The sequence below is a fragment of the Panthera tigris genome, chromosome E2 (genome assembly GCF_018350195.1).
Source record: "Panthera tigris isolate Pti1 chromosome E2, P.tigris_Pti1_mat1.1, whole genome shotgun sequence".
In the NCBI taxonomy this organism is placed as follows: domain Eukaryota; kingdom Metazoa; phylum Chordata; class Mammalia; order Carnivora; family Felidae; genus Panthera; species Panthera tigris.
Window position 1 is genome coordinate 55,125,561 of NC_056674.1, and position 27,725 is coordinate 55,153,285.

Here is a 27,725-nt window from a genome sequence, read left to right on the forward strand (position 1 = left end):
GAGCCTGTTTCGGATTCTGTGTCTCCCTCTCTCTGACCCTCCCCCATTCATGCTCTGTCTCTCTCTGTCTCAAAAATAAATAAACGTTAAAAAAAAATTAAAAAAAAAAAAAAGAAAACTCTGTGTGAGAGTTAGCTCTATCACTTTCCACGACCTTGGGTAAGTCGGTTAAACTCTCTGCACTTTTGATTTTTTTTTTAATCTTCTAAAGTGGTGTTAATGAGGATAATAATTGAACCTACCTCACAGGATAGTTATGACCGTTAAGTACCTTTAGAACTAATGTTAAAGTACTCAGAACAGTGCCTGGCATAGAGTAGATAGCAAATAAATATCAACAGCTCTTATGAAGCATTCATTATACTTCAAGCATTTGTTGGGTACTATCAGATCTATGATCCCAAGAACTCTGCCAAGTATTAGTATCCCCATTTTGGAGTTGTGAAAACTGAGGTTCAGAAGAGTTATGTGACTGGCCCTCCAGTTAGAACTGGAATTTGAACTTTGGCTCCACATTGATTCACCAAGCCACAGCCTCCCCTAGTGATTCAGCTGGTTCTCATGTGTTACCACCATGCCAACCACAAGGCCAAGAACCTCAAGAGCTTGTCCCAAAGCTATCACCTCCACCATTTTCCTCTTCCTGTTAACCCCACTACTATATTCTCACACCAACCTTACCCCCGTTCCCAGGTGGGAATAAGGTCAACAAAACCTACATCTAGTGTTTATTTATTTATTTTGAGAGAGAGAGAACAAGAGTGTGAGTGGGGGAGGGCAGAGAGGGAGAGGGGCAGAGAGACAGGGAGACGGAATCCCAAGCAGGTTCCATACTGTCAGCACAGAGCCTGACGCTGGGCTCAAACCCACGAACCATGAGATCATGACCTGAGCCAAAACCGAGAGTCAGATGCTTAACTGACTGGAGCCACTCAGGTGCCCCATTCTACATCTAAATCCACTCCTATGGATGGGAAGTTATAGGACTGGGGTAGGGAGGAAACACAGCTTCTTTAACATCTTTTCCAGGAGATCGGGGAAGAGTCCACCACGTGGTGAATACACCCTCCTCTCCCTCATCTCCCATCCCCAAAGAAAGAACAAGAAACAGAAGGGGTGCAAGAGATACCACATAGCTCTGCAGATAGAATCAGGTTTCAAAAGGAAGAGGAAGCCAGCCTCCTAGAATGGAGACAAACTACCCAGGTTTGGAAACTGTCTTTACCACCGACAACTTAGTGACCCAGAACAAAGTCCTGAATCTCTGGGCTGCAGCTTCCTCATGGGACTTTGGGGATAAGAATAACCACTTCTTCTGAGGGCCCTGCTAAGGCGATATGCAGGGACACGCGCTTAAGCAGCAGCCTCGCACCGGACAGGTGGCAGACTTGAGGGGCCTCTCTGAGGCTGGCCGTGGTTGTGCCTGTAAAGGGCTTTTTATCCTGACAGCCACTGGCATCGCCACCCCTGACTGTGACACTGAGTTACCTTCCATCCGGCCCGCTGCCTGTCACACACTGGCCCCCGGGGACACATCACCCCCACAGGTCATTACTTCCACATCCGACCACACCTGCTCTAGGAGAAACCTAACCCTGTAATCGTGTTTATCATCCCTCTCACAGAAACAGAATAGCTCTTTAATCCCTGCAAGGCAGTTGGATAAATATTTAACCAAGTATTAGAGGAATTGGGAGGCAGCTCTGATTGATTGTACAAAGGGCAGTTGAAAAATCTTTGTTTGAGAGTTCTGAGAGCCTTTTCTGGCCAGTTTTGCCCTTAAATTGCAGAGTAAACAGTTGCAGGCTATGCTTGAAGAAGAACGGTTGAAAACAAACCTTATACAACAACTCCGACCCCAGGGATGTTCAGCCAGTTGTGGTTTGCATCCTGCTCTTCTATTTACTTGCTGGGTAATTGCAGACTGGTCACCCCACTTTTCTACGAGTCTGAGTCGATTTTATCATCGGTCCACAACAGAGTGATGCAGCATGTTTCTTGGGTGATGCCTGAGTCTGGGGCAACATATCTCAGCCTCAGTATTATTGGTATTTGAGGGGAGGCGAATTCTTTCTGTGTAGGACTGTCTGATGTCCTGCGGGATATTTAGCAGCGTCTGTGTTCTCGACCCAGTAGATGCAAGCAGCACCCACCTCCGGTGATGACAACTCTTCAGATGTTGCCACATGGGGCGGGGGGAGGGCAGGAGGGGAGCATGTGTACATGTGTGCGCGAGTGCACACGTGTGCAAAATTGCCCCCAGTAGAGAACCTCTGGTCTTGGCTGTAGATTTCAATGCATTTGTGCATTCTGAGTGCTTAGCCCAGCTACAGGTGCATAGAAAGCACACTAGTAAAAGCAGGACCTCTCTACTGAGAGAAAGTAATAGTTGCCCACCCCATTGAGCTATTTAAAATGCATTAAAATTACTTTTCATCAAAGTAAGTGGCCCAAGAGGTTCTTACAAGTCGATAAATTATAGGTGTCCTGCAGAGTTCCAGCCTCGAGCAAGGTCATACTTAGTCCAGCAAAGTTGACTATGGGATCAAGCCTGAACTTCTTGCCAGGTGCCTGCCTTAAGGAAACAGCTGCTCAGTGATGTGAGAGGAGGTCACAGCTGAGATCTGCTTCCCTAAAACTCTCACAAAATAACCAGGGTTAATGTTGGGCAAGGGGAGGAGGTAGAACCAGACTCAGTGACCTTCTCTGTGCTGAGTTGTATTAGATGCTTACACATGCCTAAAATCTTAATTCTAAAGTGTGCCGGGTGCAGATATTAATTCCTTTTCTAGATCACGTACACTAGCCTGGATCAACCAGCTGGTGAGTGTTGGAGTCAGGGTTGAAAACTGGGTTTGCTTCTTTGACTCCAAGGTCTACGTTCCTCTGACTTTTCCAGACTGTCCAACAAGAATATATTAGACAAATGGGGCATTAAAAACACAGGCCCTGACTCGAGAAGATTTAAATGATGACCAGGAAATGTCAGCAATTTAGGGATGTTTCCTTCACCAACACTTCCCAGACACCAGTGTGTGTGTGTCTTGATTACCTGGAGATCTTATTAAAATGCAGAATTTGGGGCACCTGGGTGGCTCAGTGGGTTAATACTCTGACTTCAGTTCAGGTCATCTCAAGGTTTGTGAGTTCGAGCTCCGCATCAGGCTTCATACTGACAGTGCAGAGCCTTCTTGGGACCTTCTCTCTCCCCTTCCCCCATTTGTGCCCAAGTGTGTGCGCGTGCTCTCTATCTCTCAAAATAATAAATAAATAAACTTTTAAAAAATGCAGAATTTGACTGAGTGACCCTAACCGGTCTAAGAGCCTGCATTTCAGAAACTAGTTCCTGAGTGGAAGCTCCTGGTCCCTGGACAACTTTTTCAAATTTCACATGCATTAGAATCACCAGGAAGGCTACTTCAAAACAACGGCAGGAAATCAAAACTATAGTGAGACGGCATTTCATGCCCACTATGATGGCTATAAAAAACAAAACAAAATAAAAACCCAGAACCAACACTTGATGACAAGGAGGTGCCGACACCGGAACCCTCATGAGTTGCTGACGGGAATGTAAAATGGCCCGGCCTCTGTGGAAAACATTTGGTGGTTCCTTAACAAGTTTCACATAGAATTACATATGAGCCAGCAACTCCAGTCCTACGTATATACTAAAGAGAACAGGAAACAGGTGTTCAAACAAAAACTTGTACACGGATGTTCGTAGCATTCATTATTCATATTGGGAGAGGTGGAAACAACCCAAATGTTGTTGAAATGATAAGCAAAATGTCATCTATCCATACACTGGAATATTATTAATACATAAAAATGAATGAAGAACTGATACATGGTACAGAATGGATGAACCTTGAAAAGATTATGGGGACAGAAGCCAGACACAAAAGGCCATGTATTGGATGATCCTATTTATCTGAAATGCTCCGAAGAGGCAAATCCAGAAAGATGGAAAGCATATTAGCATTGGGGCCGGGGGGGGGGGGTGAGGAGGAGGAAAGGGAATGAGAGGGGACAACTTAAGGGATGGAGGGGGCTTGCTTTGGGTGTGATGCAAATGGTATGGAGCTAGACAGCAGTGATGCTTACATGATATTGTGAATGTACTAAATGCCACTGAATTGTATACCTTAAAATGGCTAAATGGTGAATTTTAGGTTGTATGTATTTTACCACAATAAGGAAGAAAATTCTGTGCCCACCCCCAAGATTTCTGATTCAATAGCCCTAGCTCGAGTGGGATCTGAGGATTTGTCCTTCTAAAGATTCTCAGCGGCGGTTGGTTCCCAACCACACTTGGAGTGACAACATCCCAGACTTTGATACTCAAATAGTTTGTCACATCCCCGGAGACTGTCAGATTACAAGGGAGCCACCAGATACTATTAGTGTCAAATTTCTGCTAACCAGGCCTCAAGGAGATTAGCAAACCTGCCTCCCCTGGGACCATGTGCCTGGTCTGTGTTTCCAGCTTGAAAGAACTCAATAAAGGAATGGAGTTTGTTGCCTGAGTTGACTCCAGATCACCTTGGAGGAGGGAGACCCTGGCTGGGAGTCCTCATTACATTCTCCTGAGAAAAGGTCAAGTGAGTTCTGTTTTAGGAAGGTATTAGAGAATGAGATAGTTTGTGTCAGCATGGGACCCCAGAACCCTGTTCTTTAACAAAGAACAAAAATTCAACAAAGCGAATTTCAAAGGCTAAGTAGCTCTATTAACTGATTCATGAATTAGGGGGAACCCTATCTATCATGTAAAGGGGAGCTCTGAGGAGTTGCATAAAACGGAAGGTTTTTATAGGAAGGAGGGTGGGATATGGAGATTATTAGCAAAAGAAAAGAAAGGATTGCCTCTGGTAAATTCACTTTCCCTAAGGGGTTAGAGGGTCTTATCATGACTTCATCTTCCTTTGGGGGTGGTGGGGAGGGTATGTGACAGATTACCTCACTGGTGCTGATGAGAAAACCCTCGACTGACCCAGGTAAGACTACATGTCTGGAGGAAGTTGAAACTACAGTTGTTTTAGGTATTAAGCCTCCTGTTGGTGATGTGGCCTAGCATAAGCGACTTCATTTGGGGCCTATGGTTTTTCTTTTTCACGCCGTATAAAGGAGTGTCATCCTCGGGGCGCCTGGGTGGCTCAGTCGGTTAAGCGTCCGACTTTGGCTCAGGTCATGATCTTGCGGTTCGTGAGTTCAAGCCCCGCGTCGGGCTCTGTGCTGATAGCTCGGGGCCTGGAGCCTGTTTCAGATTCTGTGTCTCCCTCTCTCTCTCTGACCCTCCCCCGTTCATGCTCTGTCTCAAAAATAAATAAACGTTAAAAATAAATAAATAAATAAATAAATAAATAAAGGAGTGTCATCCTATACCCAGTTCTACTGTGGATTGTCCTATAATTCAACTTAATTCTGACAATATCTACCTGGAAAGAACATCAGATCCCAAAGGTTAAGGGCTCAGTCCTGTAAGACTGTCCCCCACCCCCACCCCCACTTCAGATGCCAGATTGTCACCTGTGCCTCTGGACCCGCCAGCTGTAGAAGAGAGGTTCCAACGACCTTCTCCTTGGGTTCAATTAATTTGCTAGGGCTGCTCACAGAACCCAGGAAACCTGCTTACTTACTAGATTACCAGTTTATTACACAGAACATTAAAGGCTATGCATCACCAGTTAGATGAAGAGATACATAGGACACAGCATAGGAAAAGGCCAGGGAGCCTCCATGCTCTCTGAATCTGTGTGTTATGTGTTCACCACCTGGAAGCTTTCCAAACCTCCTTTTGGGTGTTTATGGAGGCTTCATTACCTAGGCACAATTAATTAAGTTTTCTGGCCATCAGTCTCCAGCCCCTAGCCCGGTAGCTGGGGGATTGGGAAAGGAGGGAAGGTTCTGCCCCTCTAATGGAGCTGTTGGTTCCTTCAGCAACCAGTCCCCACCTTTAGGCAAGCTCCTGTCACCTCATTAACATAACAAGACACTTTTGCTGCTGTCATCACTTAGGAAATTCCAAGCATTTTAGGAGCTGTGTGCTAGAAATGGGTCAAAGACCATATACATCTCTTATTATAAATCACAATATGACTTCCTTCCTATACAGCCTCAGACTGAAAGGTTGCGATACTTCTGCCTGCTGCTGTCACTTGTAAAACCCTTTGTCTCCCATAATTCCTACGTACCCACTATATGCTAGTGTTTGGTAGAAAAGAGAGGATCTCCCTGTGTTGATCCAGGGGCACTGAAGAGTTTTTGAGGTCCTGTGTGACCTCAGAGGACATCGAGGCCATTTGGCTGGTAGAACCTCAGGAAATGTTACGAACTTATTGTGTATGCCACACCAAGAGAGGCAGGAAGGGTCCCTCTCTGAGGACACTTGGGAGAGAGAGAAGGTCTCTAGAATTCTGTAGACTCTAAAATTGTAATTTGAAGTCTCCCTTGGTTTTAGTCCATGACCAACAGTATCAACAGTATGAATGCTGAGTTTATTCACCTGTCAGGTAACAAAGTCATTGAATATTTCCCTGAGACAAACTGGGTAGAGGAACATGGAATCTTCTGGAGGGGGATGGGATGCTAGAGTCACGGTGGCTACACTAAGGATAGAAATTTTGCAGTTAGGAAGGGGGAAGGAGTCCATAGGTCTGTATGTGGTTGGTTAAAGTAAGTCCCGTTGTTGACCGGGTATTAAGTCACCCCAGGTACTGAATCATTTATTAGAATTGGCTACTTAGAATCTGTTGTGGGGAAACCTAACATTCAACGTTAATGTGTCCTAAGCAAGTGCTGCACTGAGGGCAAAGTTTTACTTTCACATTACCCACATCTGTGAGGGGGGTTATGTGTGGGATGGGGTGGGAAAGAGGTATATTGTCACTTTAAATTTGGTTGCAAGCTTGGCAGATGTTTCCAAAGCTCTAGCTTGTTCAGGAGGCTTTTCTCATTTTTTTAAGATTTCACATAGGCTAGGCCTTATTTTCTTGGCCTCCGATGCCAAACTTCAAAAAACTTAAATTTTTAGTTTCAGTTACAAAACTTTAGAAGACTTTATGGGCCTTTGTACAGCCAAAGACCTACTTGGGAGGTAAGTAAGGCTCCCTTGTTAAGCATGTCTTAAAGGGAGTGTGTATTTTGTAACTTTCACTTGGAAAGGATTATAGATTCACAGAAAGTTGCAAGGAAGTGTACAAACAAGTCCTGTTTACCTCCCTAATAACATCTTGCATAGCAATAGTAAAATATCAAAGCCATGTGGGGCACCTGGGTGGCTCAGTCGGTGGAGCATCCGACTTCGGCTCAGGTCATGATCTCGTGGTTCGTGAGTTTGGGCCCCACGTCAGGCTCTGTGCTGACAGCTCAGAGCCTGGAGCCTGCTTCGGATTCTGTGTCCCCTTCTCTCTCCGCCCCACCCCTGCTTGTGCTCTCTCTCTCTTTCAAAAATGAACAAACATTAAAAAAAATTTAAAAAATATCGAAGCCATGTAATGGACATTACTACGATGCACAGAATTACTGAGATTTCACCAGTTATATCTGCATTCGTTTATGTGTGTGCTCATAGGTCTGTGCAGATGTATCACATATATAGCTTCCTGTAACTCCTAACGCAATCAAGATACAGAACTGTTCCATCACCATAGGATCTCCCAAGATAACCCTCTATGGCCACATCCACTCTCTCACTCCCATTCCCAACCCTGACAACCATGAATCTGCTCTCCTCCATCTCTATCACTTTATTTCAAGAATATTACATAAATGAAACCATTCAATATGCGAACTTTTGAGACTGGCTTTCACTCAACGTAACTTGAAAGGAATATATTTTGACCGAGGTTTATACAGCTCACAAAAACTGCCTTCATCCAGCATAGCATTACAAAATTTCTTTAATTTCAGTTCCGAAACACAACATATCCCACCCCTCTGACATCTGTGAGATATAGATCAGGGATAAACACTGCCAGGTCCTTATCCATCTTCTGAGATCATATGTGAGCCTTCTATAGCCAAAACAGAAATCATAGGGTGTTTTTTCCCCCCAGATTGCAAGCTGTTATTAGCATTTACATGTCCAGAGGACATGGAAAATTTTCAGAGATGTTCTTTAGAAGTGTTTAACAACCCTGTCTGCATATTAGAATCACCTGGGGGAGCTTTAAAACATTCCAGAGCCTGTGAACCACAAACCAATTAAATCACATGGGAGTGGGGACAGGAATAGATTTTTTTTTAAAGCTCCCCAGGCAATTCTAACTGGCTACCAAGTATGAAAACTCTTCTAAAACAATTAGCTGCAAGAGACAGAGGTGCTCAAAACTTGGGGTCGTGGAAGTAAATCAGATTCACCTGCGTAATAGGGGAACACCACAAAAGCTTAGGCTTTTTCCTCCTTGATGGACCTTGACCTCAGGGTGCTTCATTAGCTCCCGAGGTGATTCTGATGCTCCCCAAAGTCTGAGAACCACTGACTCAGAGCACTGTCCTCACACTAAAATCACCTGCAGTGTTTTATTTAAATACTGATGGATGTTCAGATCCCACAGCCAGAATGTTTGTATTTCATTGCTCTAGAGTACAGCCTGGGCATTCCTTTTTGTTTTATTATGTTTTAATGTTCCCAAGGTGATTCTACTATGCCTACTGAGTTATGGAATTAAAAAAACAAAATTTAAAAACGAACACAAAGTGTATTTTCGTCTCTCTGGTTTCATTTAATGTCAGCTGGTGGATGAGTATGTGAATTTCCAAGACGTAGCTCCTTGGAATTACATCAGTTCTCTGCATGGTCATTAAGGCTGTAGCCCACATATACACCCAGGGTTGCACATCCCTTACCAGCTCTCCCGTGCCCCGTACCCCGGTGGATAAGCCCTCTACTTTGGAAGTCAAGTTTCCTCTGTAGAAATGGAAATAAACTTACCAAGTTCGTGGCAACCTCTTGCCTTGCTGCCTTCTGGCAATAGGATTTTCACCTGAGGAGAGAAAACCAGAAATTAAGAATCTAACTGGGCAACGGGTGCCTGGGTGGCTCAGTCAGTTAAGCGTCCAACTTAGGCTCAGGTCACTGTCTTGAGGTTCGTGAGTTTGAACCCCGCATTGGGCTCTGTGCTGACAGCTCGGAGCCTGGAACCTGCTTTGGATTCTGTGTCTCCCTCTCTCTCTCTTTCTCTCTCTCTGTCCCTTCCCCACTCGTACTCTGTGTGCCTCTCTAAAAAATAAACAAACATGAAACAAATTACAAAAATCTAACTGGGCAGGCAATGAAGGGGTGCATAAGGCCAGGAAGGGAGACCCTGTGTGGCTCTTGCACAGCAAGCTTTGCACATCTCCACTTACTTCATCTGATGCCCCCAGGAATCTCAGGTACTGATTTGAAACATTAACTGCAGGGTTGCATCTATGAGTTGAGCCTTCCAGGACTGCCATTTGGTAGGTCAGAAATGGTCTAACAATGTCAATTTCACAGAGTGCAACACCATACAAAACACAATGTGTCTTAACTCTTTGGTCCAAGTGTGTTTTCTGTTTAGGTTGATAACAGGGGATGTGACGAATTCTTACCACCTGTCATGCCGTCCGTTACACAGTGCATCTCTATGATCGCACCTATTCAGAAATATGTGACCAAGACCCTAATGTAACAGTTCAAGGTTTAGTAGTCGAAAAAAAATAATCACTTGGATTGGTTTTATTTTTATTTATTTATTTATTTATTTATTTATTTATTTATTTATTTTTAAGTAGGCTCCATGCCCAATGTGGGGCTCGAACTCAAGAGTCTCATGCCCTCCTGACGGAGCCAGCCAGTCTGGTTAGCAAGCAACTCTAGGGTGGGTCCTAGGAACCCACTAAACAAGTGATGAAGAAGCCAGAGGCAATCTGATAGCAAAGCACAAGCTAACACCCCACAAGCGACCCTCCCCCCCACCAGGAGGGATCTGAGTGACATTCCTCAGGCATTCCTGGCTGCCCAAGAGCAAAGGACAGGGAAAAACAAGCGGTTAAATGATAGAGATCACAGTCTTGCAAGACAAGAGTCTTCACTGCTTTGCAACTGTCTTAATGAGTTACAAGAAAAAAAGGCAATCTCTAGAAATCTATAGAGTCAATTTCCTGGAGCCCTAACATCACCCTCCCCTCCACTGGCGTGGGGAGTAAAGAAGAAAATGTAGGTAAAATTAAATTTCCTTACAACCTGGAGCCCACTGACAAATATTCGAGATAGGCAGAGTAAAACATTCCTCCAAGAAACTCCCAACTGTCTTAATGTTAATGCCTTACTAAGGGAAAAATAACTTTAGCTCTACAATTCGCAAGGCCTCCAGTATCTTAAGAGTCCTCTTTATCATATGAAATTCCTTTTGGAAACCTCCCTTTTCCTTTATGCCCCCCTGCCCAGCTCCATAGTATATAATCAGTCACTCTTCACAACCCCAGTGTAGCTCTTTCTGCCTGCCCATAGCTCCTGTCTCCATGCTTTAATAAAATCACCTTTTTGCACCAAAGACATCTCAAGAATTCTTTCTTGGCCTTCTGCTCAGGACCCCCACCAGCACTCCAAAACCACATCACAAGTACTGTGGGAGATCCTGAAACAGGTGCACTTACTAATCTGTGAAACACCAAACAAATGGAGCCTTTTGGGCTGTTGAGGTAATTGTGAAAACCTTGAGTAGCACTCTTGTATGGAGCTCACTTTGTGCCCGGCACTATTCTAATATATTGATATAGTCAACCTTCACAACAGCTCTATGATACATATACTATCATTATTATTAATTTACAGATTAAAAGACAGAGGTACATAAACATAAAGGGTGCTTGCGTGGTTCAGTTGGGTTGAACTTTCAGTTTCTGCTCAGGTCATCATCTCGCAGTTTAGTAAGCTTGAGCCCTGCATCGAATTCTGTGCAGACAGTATGGACCATGCTTGGGATTCTCTCTCTCCCTCTCTCTCTGCCCCTCCTGTAGTCAAGCTGTTTCTGTATCTCTCAAAATAAATAAATAAACTTTAAAATTAAAAAAAAAAGAGGTAAATAAACATAAAATTTTATGTACCTAATTTTAATAGATTTTACTAATCAATGACAGAGCTGGGATTTGAACCTAGGCAGTGTTGGCTCAAAGATCAGCTCTTCACCGCTCCCCTCTGCTAACTGGCCTCGAAGCCGGCCAAGCTCCCCTCATCTATAAAATTGTGGAGAAGTGAGGATGGTCTAGCCCTGCAAACTGGGTTGCAAACTAGAACAAGTTGCTTTAACTGGCCTTTCTCGCCAGTAAATGGAAACGTTGGATCTGGAATTCTTAAAATTTTGTGAAACTAGAAATCACTTTTAAAAAGCATCAGCCGGTTATCTGAAGCAAGACAGGAACCTAAGTTTAATGTTTGATGCCAGATGCTGGATCGAAATTTCATCACTTAAGCCTTAGGATTCTTTCTTTCTTTCTTTTTTTCTTTTTCTTTCTTTCTTTCTTTCTTTCTTTCTTTCTTTCTTTCTTTCTTTCTTTCTTTCTTTCTTTCAATTTTTCTTTAAAATTTATTTATTTTTGAGAGACAGAGAGAGACTGAGCATAAGCAGGGGAGGGCCAAAGGGGGGGGTGGAGACACAGAATACGAAGCAGGCTCCAGGCTCTGAGCTGTCAGCACAGGGCCCGACGCGGGGCTCAAATCCACAGACCATGAGATCATGACCTGCCCGAAGTCGGAAGCTTAACCAATTGAGCCACTCAGGTGCCCCTATTTATTTGTTTTTAATGTTCATTTACTATATTTTGAGAGAGAGAGAGAGAGAGAGTATGAGTGGGGGAGAAGCAGAGAGAGAGAAAGGAGGAGAGAGAGAGAAAGAATTCCAAACAGGCTTCATGCTCAGTCTGACTTGGGCCTCGATCTCACAACTGTGAGACTGTGACCTGAACGGAAACCAAGAGTCAGATGCTTAACCAACTGAGCCATACAGCTGCCCAGGATAAGTGACAGGGATGAACTTCACAGTAGCTAAAACAGAAGAGGGAAAAGGAATTTATTAGTTTACCAACTGACTAGATAGAACTAAGTTCTAAGATGGGATCATCCTAACCCTCCCCCATCTCCACTCCGTATTTCCCTCAACACCCCCACTTCCAACTCCTGCTCCCCCCCTTCTTGCTCTGGTTTCCTTTGCTTACCTTCTCTGATGTGGTAGCAAAAGTGGCCTGGGGGTTCAAGTTTTCTACCATTGCATACTTACGTAGCCAGGAATAAACAATAAGGCCATCTCCCTTCTGCCATCTACATCAGGACTCTGGCTCAACTGAGGTCACATGCTCAGCCCCAACCCAATCTCCAAGTCCAGGGAATGGGGTATTGGGACTGCCCAGTCTGCCCCTTTCAATAAGAAGGACAAAACCATTGATCGATAGCCTTCCTACAAAAGCAGGGAGGTAAGGATGAGTATTTCCCAAAAGGGAATTATGTGATCCAGACCAAAGCTTTAATAATCATGTAAGAATAAGGACGATAATTGGCATGAACTATTCTAGGTATCTCTACCTCAATGCCTATGCTCTCCCCATCTCCCCACTTCCCAGTTTTTTTGAGATATAATTGACATATAACATTGTACTAGTTTAAGGTGCACAATATCCTGATCTGATACATGTATATATTGCAAAATGATTACCACAAAAGGTTAGTTACCATCCATCACCTCACAGAGATACCATTTTTTTTTCTTGTGATAAGAACTTTCAAGATTTACTCTCTTAGCAAATTTTCAAATATACAATACACTATCATTAACTGTCGTCACTATGCTGTACATTACATCCCTGGAACTTATTTATGTTGTAACTAGAAGTTTGTACATTTTGACTGCCTTCACCCATTTCACCCCCACCCTCCACCTCTGGTAACCACCAACCTGTTCCCTATATCTATGAGTCTGGTTTTTGTAGCTTCTACCTAAAAGGGAGATTACATACTATCTCTTTTTTCTTTCTGATTTATTTCACTTAGCATAATGCCCTCAAAGCCCTCAAGATCCTCAAGGTCTATCCATGTTGTTGCAAATGGCAGGATTTCCTTCCTTTTTAATGGTTGAATAATATTCTATTGCACATATGTACTACGTTTTCTTTATCCATTCATCCTTCAATGGACACCTAGATTGTTTCCATGTCTTGGGCATTGTAAATAATGCTACAATAAACACAGGGGTGCAGATGCTGTGCTCTTTTTTAATTGAAATTTTTATGGAGATTATCATAGATTTAGCCAAAGTTTTAAGAAGGAATAGAGAGAGATCTTATGTACCTTTGACCTGGGTATATATGGTTAAATTTTTCGTAACTATAGTACAACATTATAAGTAGTATACTGATAATGATAACTTACCAGTTTTATGCAGATTTGCCCAATTATATCTGTACTTATATGTATTCATTTCCATACATTTTATCATCTCATTTTCCTTTTTTTAAAATGTGTTTTTAAATTTATTGTTGAAAGTGAGAGAGAGACAGACAGACAGAACGTGATTGGGGAAGAGGCAGAGACAGAGGGAGACACAGAATCTGAAGTGGGCTCCAAGCTGTCAGTACAAACACCAACACAGGACTCGAACCCATGAACTGCAAGATCATGACCTGACCTGAAGTTGGATGCTTAACCGACGGAGCCACCCAGGCACCCCTCATTTTCCTTTTAATTGCATTGTATGACTTTCACATCATGGGTAGACAATCAAATTCAAGGCATGGTTTCATTAAATGACTAGAAATGGCCAATGTCTCTACTGAGATTGCTCTTTAACAAACCAGATCACGGTCATCGCAGTCATGTTTTCCCTGTGGGCAGAAATGAGCTCAGTGTTTTATAGTGGTCTGGGAAGAGGTAGCTGAAAAACTATCAGACAACAGTTTGTTCTACCTACTACATATCATAAGGTGATGACTTAAGTATCTCTTAATAAATGATCTTCAATAAATGTTAGATGTGAGCATGAGCCATATTTTGTGGTCTCTGATACACTGAAAACTTTAACTTTTGGATAGAGGTAGGAATCAGGCCAAGAGGACTCAGGGCTAGGAAGATATTCTCCCATGGATGGAACAGGCCTGACCAGAGGAATAAGAGACTTTGGCAGGGAAGAGGAATCATTTGCAAAGTTCTGAAGTCAGAAGAACAAAGACAAGCACATGTGGAAAACTGGACCCATGTTTGGTTTGGTGAGAAATCACCAAAGGCTGGGAAAGCTGGTAGGACAGGGATGCCTGGAAAGGTAAGAGCAGGAAACGATGGAGGTCCTCCACCCATCCATAGATAGTTGTGCAAGTGTCCTGGGGGATTTAGGCAGAGAAAAATACCCATGAAGTCATCTTTGACATTTACTGACATGTCTATGGTCTCTGGAAGCCAGGTGGTGGTGTTTTCCTCCTCCCTCCATTCCTTCCTTCTTTCCTTCTTTCCTTCCTTCCTTCTATCCTCCCTCCCTTCCTTCCTCCCTTCCTCCCTTCCTCCCTTCCTCCCTTCCTCCCTTCCTTCCTTCCTTCCTTCCTTCCTTCCTTCCTTCCTTCTTCCTTCCTTCCTTCCTTCCTCCTCTATCCCTTGCTTCCTTCTTTCCTTCCTTCCTTCCTTCCTTCCTTCCTTCCTTCCTTCCTTCCTTCCTTCCTTTCTCCTTCCCTCCCTCCCTCTTTCCCTTCCCTACCCTTAAAAAATTGAGATATAATTGACATACAACAAACCGTTCATATTTAAAGTACATAATTTGATAAATTTAGACATATGTATGCACCCAGGAAACCATCACCACAATCAAGATGGTAAACATGTCCTTCATCCCCGAAAGTTTCCATGTCCCCCTTTCTTTTTTTTTTTTTTTTAATTTTTTTTTTCAACGTTTTTTATTTATTTTTGGGACAGAGAGAGACAGAGCATGAACAGGGGAGGGGCAGAGAGAGAGGGAGACAAAGAATCGGAAACAGACTCCAGGCTCCGAGCCATCAGCCCAGAGCCATCAGCCCAGAGCCTGATGCGGGGCTCGAACTCACGGACCGTGAGATCGTGACCTGGCTGAAGTCGGACGCTTAACCGACTGCGCCCCCCAGGCGCCCCCCATGTCCCCCTTTCTAATCCTTCCCCCACCTGCTGCAGGTAACCACTGATCTATCTGTATCGCTATAGATTGGTTTGCATTTTCTAGAATTTTAAATATATGAATCATACAGCACGCACTGGTTTTTGTCTGGCTCTTTCATTCACCATAATTATTTTGAGACTCAACCATGCTGTTGTGTCTATCAACATTCCATTTTTTTAAGACTTTATTTTTGGGGTGCTTGGGTGACTCATGTGGTTAAACGTCCAACTCTCGATTTCGGATCAGGTCATCATCTCAGCGTTGTGAAATTGAGACCCACGCTCAATGTGGAACCTGCTTAATATTCTCTCCCTCTCTTTCTCTCTGTCTCTCTCTCTCCCTCTGCCCCTCCCCACTCTCTCTATTTGAAAAACAGTACTTTTAAGTAATCTCTACACCCAACACGGGGCTCAAACTCACAACCCTGAGATCAATAGCCCCATTCTCCACTGACTGAGCCAGCCAAGCACCTCTCAAGTTCATTCCTTTTAAGGCACTTAAAAAAAATTGTTTAAATGTTAATTTATTTTTGAGAGAGAGTGGGGAAGGGGGTGGGGGAGAGAGAGGGAGAGAGAGAGAATCCCAAGCATGCTCCACACCCATGAACTGTGAGATCATGACCTGAGTCGAAATCAAGAGTCAGATGCTTAACTGACTGGGCCACCCAGGCGCCCCCCTCGCAATGAACCCTGTAATGGCTGAGTGGTATTCCACTGTGTGGCTACATCCGAGCTTGCTTAGCCATTTGTCCAGGGCTTGCTTTATTGACCAGGGAAACCTTTGCCAAAGCTGAGAGCCCTAATGTCCAGCCACCCTGGGTTCCCCATGAGGTCCCCTCAGTGCTATGCTCCCTCACCGTCTTCACCCCTTCCCACTCTCAGCGTCCTCCAGGTAACGAATGCCAGGAACACATCTGCATTCCTTTTCCAAGGCTGCTGTAACAATTGCAGGTGGCTTACAACCAAAGGAACTTGTTCTGCCACGTTCTGGAGCCCAGAAGTCTGAAAGGAAGGTGTTGGCGGGGCCTCCTCCCTCAGAAGGCTCTAGGGGAGGATGCCTTTGTGACTCTCCTAGCTTGTGGGGGCTCCAGGCATTCCTTGGCTTGTGGCCGTATCACTTCAATCTCCGCCTCCATCTCCACATGGTCTGCTCCCCTGTTTTCCTGTGTCTCCTCCTTTTCTGTCTCTTACAAGAAAAGCTATTCTTGAATTTAGGGCCTATCCTGATCCAGGATGGTCTCGTTTTGAGATCTGCACTTTAATTACACCTGCAGAGACCTTTATTCCAATTAGGGTCACTCCACTTCTCTGGCTTCCTTTCCTTCTGCTTTCCATAGCTCCTCCTGAACATCGGGTCCGATGATAGACCCAGTTTCAGGCTGTTTTCCCCAGCTTCTGAGCTAAGTGGGATCAGGTGCCATGAAGAGCATCTACCCAGCCCTAGAGTAAGCCCTTTCTCACTCCCTCATACAGAAATGTCCCATTGTTCCCCATGGTGTGCATTACCCTTTGTTGTGACAAGTATTAGACCCACTTTGTTCAACTACAGGTGCTGGAATGGGCTGACCAGTGCCCCTTCCCCAGGTATGTCCACCTGGAACCTCAGAATGGAGGTTGGCCAACCTGGAAGGTCAGAGGCTGGGACAGATCCTCTTTAACCCACCTGAATCACATTTAGCTTAGACGTTGGGACAGACTACACTTTATATGGCTTGTCATTGGACTGTGATGGAGCAGCCAGGGAAGCAGAAGCAAAGGAAGCCAGAGGGCAGTTGTGACCAAGAATATGCACTCATCTGGGTACAGAGGGCCCTTGTCTGCTGTGGCCACCACACATACAGGTTCCTGGCATGCAGTAGGTCCTGTTTAAATACTTAGTGGATGAACAGATAAGAACCTCAGACCTAATTTTTTTTCTTTCTCATTACTCCTGCAGGAGGGGTCCCAATAGAGAAGCTGGCAGCCTATAGCTCATCCAAGGCAGCTCTGACCATGTTTTCAGCAGTCATGAGACAAGAGCTTTCCAAATGGGGAGTTAAAGTCTCTGTCATCCAGCCTGGAGGCTTCAAAACAAGTAAGTGTCTCAGTTCAGGGGCCCCTCAGCGTTCATCCTGGACGGGATTCTGAGGGTCCTTTGTTCTGACAGAGCTCAAACCAAACTCCTCAGTGGTTGGCCAAAGAGGAGTTGGGATAGATGGGCCTCTTTTAATAATAAAAGGGCAGGGTGCCCGGGGGGAGGGGAGGGGGGCTCAGTCGGTTGGGTTTCTGACTTTGGCTCAGGTCATGGTCTCATAATTCGTGAGTTCAAGCCCCTGCATTGGGCTCTGTGCTGACAGCTCAGAGCCTGGGGCCTGCTTCAGAGTCTGTGTCTTTCTCCCCCATTCACACTCTGTCACTCTCTGTCTCAAAAATAAAAATAAACATTAAAAAAAATAATAAAAGGGCAAGTGCCAGGTTCTTCAGCATACAGTTGTTCCCCTGCATCAGTTCCACAAAGGAATTTAGTTTTGATGTCATATAGTTTTCTTTTTTTTAATTTTTTAAATGTTTTTATTCATTTTTGAGAGAGAGAGAGAGAGACAGAGCATGAGTGGGGGAGGGGCAGAGAGAGAGAGGGAGAACAGAATCGGAAGCAGACTCCAGGCTCTGAGCCATCAGCACAGACCCCGACGCGGGGCTTGAACTCATGGACCACAAGAACATGACCTGAGCTGACATCAGGTGCTTAATTGACTGAGCCCCCCAGGAGCCCCTTTAAAGATTTTATTTCTAAATGATCTCTACACCCAATGCGGGGCTCAAACTTTCAACCTCTGAGACCAAGAGTTACATGCTGTACAGACTGAGCCAGCCCGGTGCTCCTTATTTTTATTTTAAAAATTAATTCATTTTTTTAAGATTTAAAAAAATTTTTTTAAGTAATCTCGACACCCAATGTGGGGCTCAAACTCACAACCCTGAGCCCAAGAGTCGCATGCTCCACTGACTGAGCCAACCACACACCCCACCCCACACTCATTTTTTTTAATTGAGAAATATATACACACAGAGTTTAACAAATTACTTTAAAAACTCATGCACTTAACAGCCAGATCAAAAAATAAAGCATTGCCAGCGCCCAGAAGTGCCCATATGATCTCCGTCCAGTCCTAGTCTTCCCCATCCTCAACATATAATCACTTTCTTATTTTTTGTAGCAATTGTTGATTTGCTTTTCTTTGCAGTGTTACATACATGCATGCATCACAAACAATAGGATTTGGCTTTACTGGTTATGGAACTTTGAATGGAATCAGCATGTATGTATTCTCGTGTCTGCTTTTCTCACTCAACATTGCTTTCACGGTTCATCTGTGTGGTTTGTACCTGCAGCTCACTCATTTTCAGTACTCTGTGAACATGCCACGATTTTTCTATCACTGATGGGATATTTGGGTCACCTTGGGACAATTATGAACAATTCAGCTATGAACCCTTTGGCACGTGACACTTTCGGTGCTGTACATGTATGTGATTTTTCCAGTGTCACGTTCCCAGGAGTGGAATGACTAGTTCATGGGGTTTAATCATCTTCAGCTTTCGTGGATAATACAAAACCATTTTTAAAAATATTATTCCAGGGGTGCCTGGCTCAGTTGGTTGAGGATCCAACTCTCGTTTTCAGCTCAGGTTCATGATCTCAGGGTCATGAGATCAAGCCCTATGTTGGGCTCTGCACTGAGCACGGAGCCTGCTTAAGATTCTCTCTTTGTCTCTTTCTCTCTCTCTTGCTCTCTCTCTCTCTCTCTCTCTCTGCCTCTCTCCCCTGCTCATGCTCTCTAAAACAAACAAACAAAACAACAAACAACAACAATAATAGTAATAAAAAAAATAAATATTAAAAAAATATTGTTCTAGAGGCACCTGACTAGCTCATTCAGAAGAGTATGTGACTTTTGATCTCGGGGTCTTGAGTTTGAGTCCCATGTTGGGTGTAGAGATTACTTAAATAAACAAAACTTTAAAAATTTTTTAAAAAATATTGTTCCAATTTATACTCCTGTCCTTCCCATATAGGTCCTAATCTGTATGACAGCCCTGAGCGGTATGCTTAATTGACATCATTTGGCAGGTGTGTGGGGTGGGTGATACATCCATGTGGGTATGCGACACACTTTGGTGATTGGCAATCTGAAAGCAGATCTCTAGGTGCAGTGCTCAGTCCTCTCTTTCTATGAGGCTGCCCTCAGTCTAAAGGTGATCCTGATGGGCTCTCTCAAGGCAAGAGGCCAGACAGTGGAAGGCTGAGGACTCAAGTTTGGAGAAGGATGCTCAAAGCTGGGGTGGGGTGGAGGGTGGGGGGCACAAGAAGAGGAATCTTCAGAGAGAAAAAGAGCTTCTGAAGACATTCAAGGAGACATACCATATTTTTTAGTTCCTGCAATAGAAATAGCTAAGATTCCATGAGTAGCAGGTTTTAAGCACTTTACATACACAATTTCACTTAATCCTCACCTAGGAGGTAGGCATTGTAATGATGTGGTTTGAAGTGTTGGGGTTCAGAACCAAAGGTCATGAAAGAATTCTGAAAAAGAAAGTTTTCAGTGCAAAAAGGTGGTCTTATTAAAGCACTGGACCTGTGGGCAGAAAGAGCTGTACTCGGGTTGTGAGGAATGACTGATTATATACTTCGAAGTTAGGGAGGGAAGGACAAAGGAAGTATCCAAAAGGATTTTCATTTGTTAAAGACTTACAGGATCCTGGAGATCTGACTATCGTCAAGCTAAGGTTGCTTTTGGCTTCCAGCCAAGTATTAACATTAAGATGGAGACTTCCAGGAGGAATGGGATACTCTGCCTGCCTAAAGTATTTTATTTGTCAATGGGCTGCAGGTTAGAAGGCAACTTAATTTTATGTACATTTCTTTTGCCTTGTTTTCCACATCATTCCCCCCTGAACAATTTTGACCCTTAAATCTTTAAGGTTGTTGAGGGTGGAAGGTCTTACCTTCCGTAACTTCTTCCTGCTGAGTAGGGGCATAGAGATGTCCCTTCCTATGGGTCAACATTGGTCAGGTGGAGAATTTCTATATAGGAGTTACCAAAGGGCAAGGTAGCCAATCCAAGGTAGACAACATATATAAACCTCCTTGAGTAGAAAGGATCATTTATCAGCTGGAAGTTACGTCCGTGAAGGAGTCTTGGCACCAGGCAGGGAGACATCAGAGAAGACAAGAAAATAAGGTTAATATTATTTGGAGAAAGGGAAGCCTGAATAAAAGGCTTTTGATAGTTGCCCAAAATGTTCCTCTAGTCCAGGAGTTTAACCAATCACTAAAGGAAAGAGACCGATAGTTTAATGTGCCAATTTGAGTATTTATAGCTTTTAGCAATCCTGCTACATGCTTGTGATATCTGGAATATATGTACAACATTCTGTTTTTATGATAGCACATGTTCCAGCCTGTGCAGTAGTTAAAATATCTAATGCCATTTTGAGAGTCATTTACGGCCTTAATTGTGTAGCAAGTGGCATTAGCCATCACCTGCTGTTTTGTTTAGCAAGCAGTCAGGTAATTAATAAGAGGCACCTTTATGGAAACAAAAGAAAAATATAAGTTAATGGGTAGAGCAAATTATAAACCCAGTGTCTGAGTCCTGAGTGCTGCCAGGGAGAAGATTTTTAGATGTCAAGCTCTAAACATCCTCAGATAGAGTGGAAACAGGTGGCTGAATAGTATGGGTTTTTCTGGTTTGTAATTCAAATGTCTCTGCTGATCCTTTTGAATGGCCCATATAAATGGGGGAAAGGAAAATGAGAAAGAAATGTACAACCATCATTTTCATTTAAAGAGAAGTCTGAAGTCTTCCACAGGTTCACAAGAATAAGAAGGCACCCTTAGCTGGCACACTGGATTCCTATGAGGAATGTAGAGGGTTGTTGTTGTTGTTGTTGTTGTTTATTTTATTTTAGAGAGAGAGAGCACAAATTGGGGAGAGAGGCAGAGGGAGAAAGATGGAGTCTTGAGCAGGCTTCATGCTCAACTTAGAGCCTGATGTGGGACATGATCCCTTGACCCTGGAATCATGACATGAACCGAAATCAAGAGTTGGATGTTCAACCAACTGGCTGAGCCACCCAAATGCCCCAGGCAGATACAGATTTAATTTTTGAGTCCACGAGGAATGTCCTTCTAATTTTATGGCTGTGGGAGTATGACCCAGTAGGGGCCTTTTCATTTCAGAATTAAATCTCCTGCTGTATTAGACTTTCAATTATTTAAATAAACCTTGTCTCCTGGGTTTATATGTGGGTTGCTAGTAACTGTCGGATCAGGTTTAGGGAGGATATAGTTTGCATATTCATTTAAAGAGATTTATGAATTAAAACCTGGCCTCAAGTAAATAATTTCATTTTTTTTAACATTTATTTATTTTTGAGAGACATAGAGACAGAGCACAAGTGGGAGAGGGGTAGAGAGAGGGAAACACAGAATCCAAAGCAGGCTCTAGGCTCTGAGCTGTCAGCACAGAGCCTGACAAGGGGCTTGAACCCACGAAAAGTGAATAATTTAATAAAACACTATAGTCTTTACCTACTGGTAAGTACCTATAGTGAGAAAAAGCTTTTCATATACAATGGTTGGGGAAATCCATCCCATTTTCCAGTTGTTCAAATAATTGTATGCCCGTGGGTCTTGTTATTATCCCCACAGAATAACAAGCAAGACGGTCCTATACATGGGCTATTTCTCTGAAGTTTACCTCCAGTTGTCCAGCAGCAGTTTTTAGGGCTTTTAGGGAAAAGGCAGTTTTAGTTTTTAATGACTTTAAATCAAGAGAATGGAAGAAGATTGGAAACCTAACTCAGGGAGAGTCTTAGCCAAATATTTGAGGAAACCAGAAGAATTCAGCATCTAGTCTAGTTTATAATAAGTAGTATTAAAATTTAATATCTATGAAGATGTGTTATTGAAACCTAATTTTTCTCTGTAATTGCCCTCATTTCCAGAGATAGCCAAATAACTACTAATTCATTTGTAAAAACAAATCCAATTTTAACAAACTCGGCCTAATTACTTACACAAGCTCAGCAAGGATAGTGATTGATCCTATGGATCTTTTAAAATCTGCTTTGTTGGAACATTTTATAAGGAATCTCTAGATTTGAACTTTTGTAACCGCTCTAGGCCAGAAGCCAAGCCAAGTACTTGCCATCAGACATGCCTGCAATACCTGTAGATTTGGGTGAATTCCTCTTCATGAGGTCCCCATGCCAGGGGAAGTGACATTCTTTCCTCACGTGGTAAGGCTGCTGGGAACTCTGTAAGCAAGGCATCAGGCCAACATTTCCAAGGGGCTTTATTTCGCCACGTTTCATAAAGTCAACCCTAGTTCCTTAAAGCTGTCGGGTCATATCTGTCTATGCATGTCTCTTAAATAGGACATTCCAGCCAAAGCCTTGGGAAAATAACCAATATTTCTAATGGTGTCCTGTTACAAGGAGAACATAGTCTTATTGAACTTCTGCAAATAACTGTAGTTGCCATGAAGGAAAGAACCCTCACTGAGAGTTTTCGAATTTCAGAGGGTACAGGTAGGGAGAAAAGTTAAATGCTTTAATTTGTTCACCAATGAATACTTTATCACACTTCTGAAAGTCATAGATATCTTAAGAGAAAACTTCCTTAATCTGGGAGAGCAAACATTAGAGAGCCGGCAATGTTTCAAACGAGAGTCACAAAAACTAACAACTATCATCATCTTCCTTAATTTACTTAAAGTTACTAATTCTTGTTCAGTTTGAATGCAACTTTTTAGTTCTCGAAATTCTTACCAATTTTAGTTTTATGATTTTAAAGATATCAAAAACCTGTATTTGTCAAAAGCCCTTTCTATGAGTCTCCTTGAAGATGAAACATGTTTTGCAAGAGATTAAGAACAAGAACTATAAATGACAAAAGACTCAACAATCGCCATGGTTAAAGATTTGATTAGAGTTCATTACAGCTGGCAAGGAAATCCAGTTATTTCTGTGACACAGAACTCTTCAATAATTAGAATATTAAGTAATAGTCTTATACCAGAACATATTAAAACATGTTAAAACTTTAGGAATTTCATCTCTGGAATAGTTATAGCATTTACCCAAACAATACCTAAGGCTTATTATTTGTTTAACAATGCTTCCAGAGTCACTTAACATACCAAATAAAAAGGCCTAATTAGTCAAAAAGATTTCATTGACAGTTTAAATACTGGGAAGTGTGTTAAAAAACCTCAGAAAGTTATAAAGCACATGCCTAAATAAGACCACAGGTCATTACAAAATTTAACACTTAATTATTAAAAAAACTTTTTTAATGTTTATTTACTTTTGAGAGAGAGACAGAGTGCAAATGTGGGAGAGGAAGAGAGTGAAGGCGACATAGAATCCGAAGTAGGCTCCAGGCTCTGAGCTGTCAGCACGGAGCTTGATGTGGGGCCCAAACTCAGGGACTGTGAGATCATTACCTGAGCTGAAGTTGGACACTTAACCAACTGAGCCACCCAAGCACCCCAAAACTTAATTATTTATTTAACCAAGGTGGCAATACGAGATTCCAAAGGCAAAAGTGTCTGGTTATACAGTTGTTAGCAAAACTCAGCTCCTATAGTATTGAGAAGTTTTAACTGTGTAATCAAAGACCTGATAAAGACAAAACATAAAAGTTTTGATTTTCTGGACAGACAGAAGAGAAAAAAATAAAAACATGTTGTTTACATTTTCTTATCAAGAGCAGATCAACAATCCAAGAAAACTTTGTCTTTTGAACAAAGAGAAAAGAAGAATTTCAACCTTATACCTATATACTTTTAAAATCCATTAATTTCAACCTGAGTCCTGACCACATATAAAATTCCTTTGCAAAGATTTCCCTCCATAAACCTTCTACAGTAACTTTTAAAATTCATAGTTGCTTCCCTTATTTCCATCAGTCTCAAAGACATTTAGCAGAAGAATTTTAACTCTTAGAAGCCCAAGTCTCCAGCGAAAACTAAGTAGTAACCAATTGTGAACTGTTACACCAGAATTCTTTAGATGGCAAATTTATGAATCTATTAAGCACAAGACATGTTTTCCGACAGACCCAAATATTCTTAGTTTCTCTGCAATAGGAAGCCAAAAGCACAAACCTATTTTTAGTAATCAGTTCTTCAGCACTCCATCCTATTTGGAAAAGCTTAGATGTCCAATGAATTCCATCCCATTTTATCATCCCAGCAAAACTTTCTAAAGTTTCAGGTTACTAATGACTTTGAAAGCTATCTTAACAATTACCCCAGAAAACTTGGAGACAGACAAAATTAACCATCATTTTAAGTCATCTTTTTGCTGACAAATGGCAACAGAGATAACACGAGCTTATTTGACCTTCAGTAAACCTAGGTAGCATTAAAAGTTTCAATTAGTTTCAATACTGAATTATGTTCCCCCTGAGTCCACTTAAAAGTCAATCAATTTGTTCCCCATTGTTAATCTTTACCTGGGACACAGGTGGAGAAATCCGAAGTGGGCAGTGTAAGTCCAATGGGGGTCTCTGCCCTCCTTGACAGCGAGGGGAGGAGGAGGAACCAATGGCGCTGGAGGCGCCCGGGATGCTACTGGAGCCAGTCGTGAAGGCTGTGCATGGAGATGGTGCAGAAACAGGAGGAGGGGGAGGGGAAGGCAGAAGAGCCTTCCACTAAAGTGGAGGTCGGCCGTCCACGTCAGGCCAGAGAAGACAGGGAACTTCCTTGAAATTAAAGGCATTTTGGCAGTTGTTTGGGAATACTCCTTAAAGTCCCCAGCCCAAGATAGACTTACCAGAGACAGTTGGTTCCAATTATAGCCATTAACCTGGGGAATGAAGGAGGGAGAAGCCCCCACATCTATTAGGAGGAGGAACAGAGAGACAGTGTTTCTTTTGTCAGGGATGGGCTGTGTTTCCTCCAGCAACCTGGGTTTATTCGGAGGAGGCTTATTAGACAATTATCATCCAGTGTATCAGGAGGGGGTTTACTGGCCAAACACATTCTGCAAGAGGCTCTTAGGCAGGGTCCTCATTTAGGGCGGTGTGGGTCTGGACCTAGGGGTACTTCTATCCATTTCCCCGGTTTCCCACAGGAGAGATCTAACTTAGAGGTCACACGAAGGCCATGCAGTGTTACAGATCAGTCCTTTCTTAAGTTTTGCAATCTGAATTGTTTCCAGGGGGTTAACAGGCATTCCAAAGGAGAGTCCTTGGGAACTGAAGAGAGAAGATCCGTTATCAAAAATCCCCTCTGATTCCCAGGTGGTGTCCCACACAGTAAATGTCATAGGTCCCTGTTGTCAAAGTGACCCAAGGTGTCCCTTGAACAAAACTGCTATGATCACCACCCTGCTGTAAAGTCCCCATAGGAAGGATGCTAGCATCCCTCTGCTTCCTCATCAAATCCTACACTACAAACAGGTGCCAGTGAATGGACTAAAATACCCTACCTTGCTGTGAAGGCCTTGAAGAACCCACCGTTTTTAACCCATGGAAAACATTAGAAAGGTTTTGACAAGGGGAAATTACCCAATTCTGTAGTTTAAGTAGTTAGTAGAGGACACTGATGGAAAACAGTAGAGATAGAAATCCATCATGGTCTAAGCGACATACCAACACAAGTAATCTTTATAGCCAACTTCTCTAGGAAATGGTCCTAGTTGGGCTTTCATTGAATTGGTACTGGTTTCAGCCGGCTCTGAGTGGAGTTCTCGCATCCAGAAGAGGCTAGACCAGGGGATCACTTTAGACCAATGAGAGGAAGCTTCACACAGGAGTCTTAAGATCAGCAGCTGTGCTAGTCATTAGGTGGCTGTCCTGTGCCCAAGACAGACAGACAACTTTGTATAAGGACAGGAATAAAGAAAAGGCCTCAAGTTTCTGAGTCTTATTACCGTTCCTGCCTGGGTACTAACTTCCAGCCCAAAGGTAGGCTTTCTCCTCCTGGTAGGGTAGCCTTGGGCTAGAGGATCGCAGCCTGAGCAATCGACACGGAAATGTTCCAATAAGACCATACTCCTTGAAAAGCCCGATAGGAGAGCAAAGGGAGGAGAGAGGAAGGACTCGCCAAGTTTGCCCCGAGGCTCAGAGTCCAGGTGAAAAGACTCAAAGCCCCTCGTCAGGGCCCCAAAATGATGTGGAAAATTGTTGAGGCTCAGAGCTGAAGGTCAAGAAAGAATTCTTGAGACATGTTTGGTGCAAAAAAGGTGGTTTTATTAAAGCACAGGACAGGACCCGTGGGCAAAGAGAGCTGCACTGAGGTTGTGAGGGGAGACTGATTATACACTTGGAAGTTGGGGGAAGTAAAGACAAAGGAAGTTTCCAAAAGGATTTTCATGTGTTAAAGAAGACTTACGGGATCCTGGAGGCCTGGATTTGGCAAGCCAAGGTTGTTTTTGCCTCTGGCAAAACATTAACATCAACATTGGGAGTTTCTGGAGGAATAGTATATTTTGCCTGCCTGACGTATTTGTCAATGGGCTGCAGGTTATAAGGAAATTCAATTTTATGTACATTTCTTTTGCCTTTGTTCCGCACATCAGTAATATTCCCATCTTGTAGGGAGAAAGCTGAGCCTCAGAGAAGTTGGGAAATTTCCCAAGTCACAGAGGTGGTATGAGTCAGAGATGGGATTTGGATCCAAGTGACCTCAACAATTTCATTGTGTATAGCCCCAAAGTGGCAGCTAGTGGGTGTCAAAAGTGGCAGATGAAAGTTGACAAACTTCTGGTGGCTTTGTCGCCAGTAAAGAGAGCCTTGAGGACTCTGCACAGGGTACTCACAAGAATGGTTAGAAAGTCCATGAGGTGTTTAGAGAGGAAGAGGAGAGGAAAAGGAATCCCTCACCTTGGAGAAAGCCTAGACGGGGAGAGGTAGCTGGAGGAACAATAGTTCACAAAAACATGTTTTTCAAGACCCAGAAGCCTTGGGAGTAATTGTCAGTGTAATCATTTCTTTAAGTGTGGTATTGTGCTTTCATGAAAAGTAATGAGCAATTGAAATCCTTTTGCATTTTGGTGGGTATAATTGAATTTCACTGGCTTACATTTCACAGTCAGGCTCCCCCACAGACCCAATATCCGATATCCAGGAGTCGCTAAAGCTGGTAAACTAAGGCTCATCCCCATAGCAATCCCAGAGCAATCCCACACTTTGCAGGAGGGAATGTGAGGTGCTGCATCCTTTGTGGAAAGTAATCTGGCAGTAGGTATTAAAATTCAGAATGCATGTGCCTTTTGACCATGCAGCCACACTGTGGAGGCTGCCTGCAGACGTAAAACGCTAAAATACAAAAGGATGTGTTATGCAAGACTGTTTATGGCAGCGTCACTGAAATGGTGAAATGTAGGAATGACTGGAAAGTCCTTTGACAGAGAAGTGGTTGCCTAAAAGCTGTTCAATGGGAAATTTCTACTGCTCTGGTTTAAATCTATAGCCATTGACTTTTGGAGGCAGGTCTGTGATTTATTATTCAGCAAACAAACAAGCAAATCTTTGGAAAACCTGTATAGTATGATCCTTTGGGCATTTTGTTCCTGGTAAAATAAGATTAAACCAAAGCCT

At 43.1% G+C, this 27,725-nt stretch overlaps 1 protein-coding gene across 1 annotated transcript in view; it reads left to right on the forward strand.

The window, feature by feature from the left end:
* The window catches only part of HSD17B2 (hydroxysteroid 17-beta dehydrogenase 2), a 90,372-nt gene that overhangs the window by 60,766 nt on the left and 1,881 nt on the right, over positions 1–27,725 (forward strand). The window contains exon 4 of the mRNA XM_007082889.3: positions 17,067–17,204. Within this exon, the coding sequence (XP_007082951.2) occupies positions 17,067–17,204 (138 nt within the window). The remainder of the gene's footprint in view (positions 1–17,066; positions 17,205–27,725) is intronic.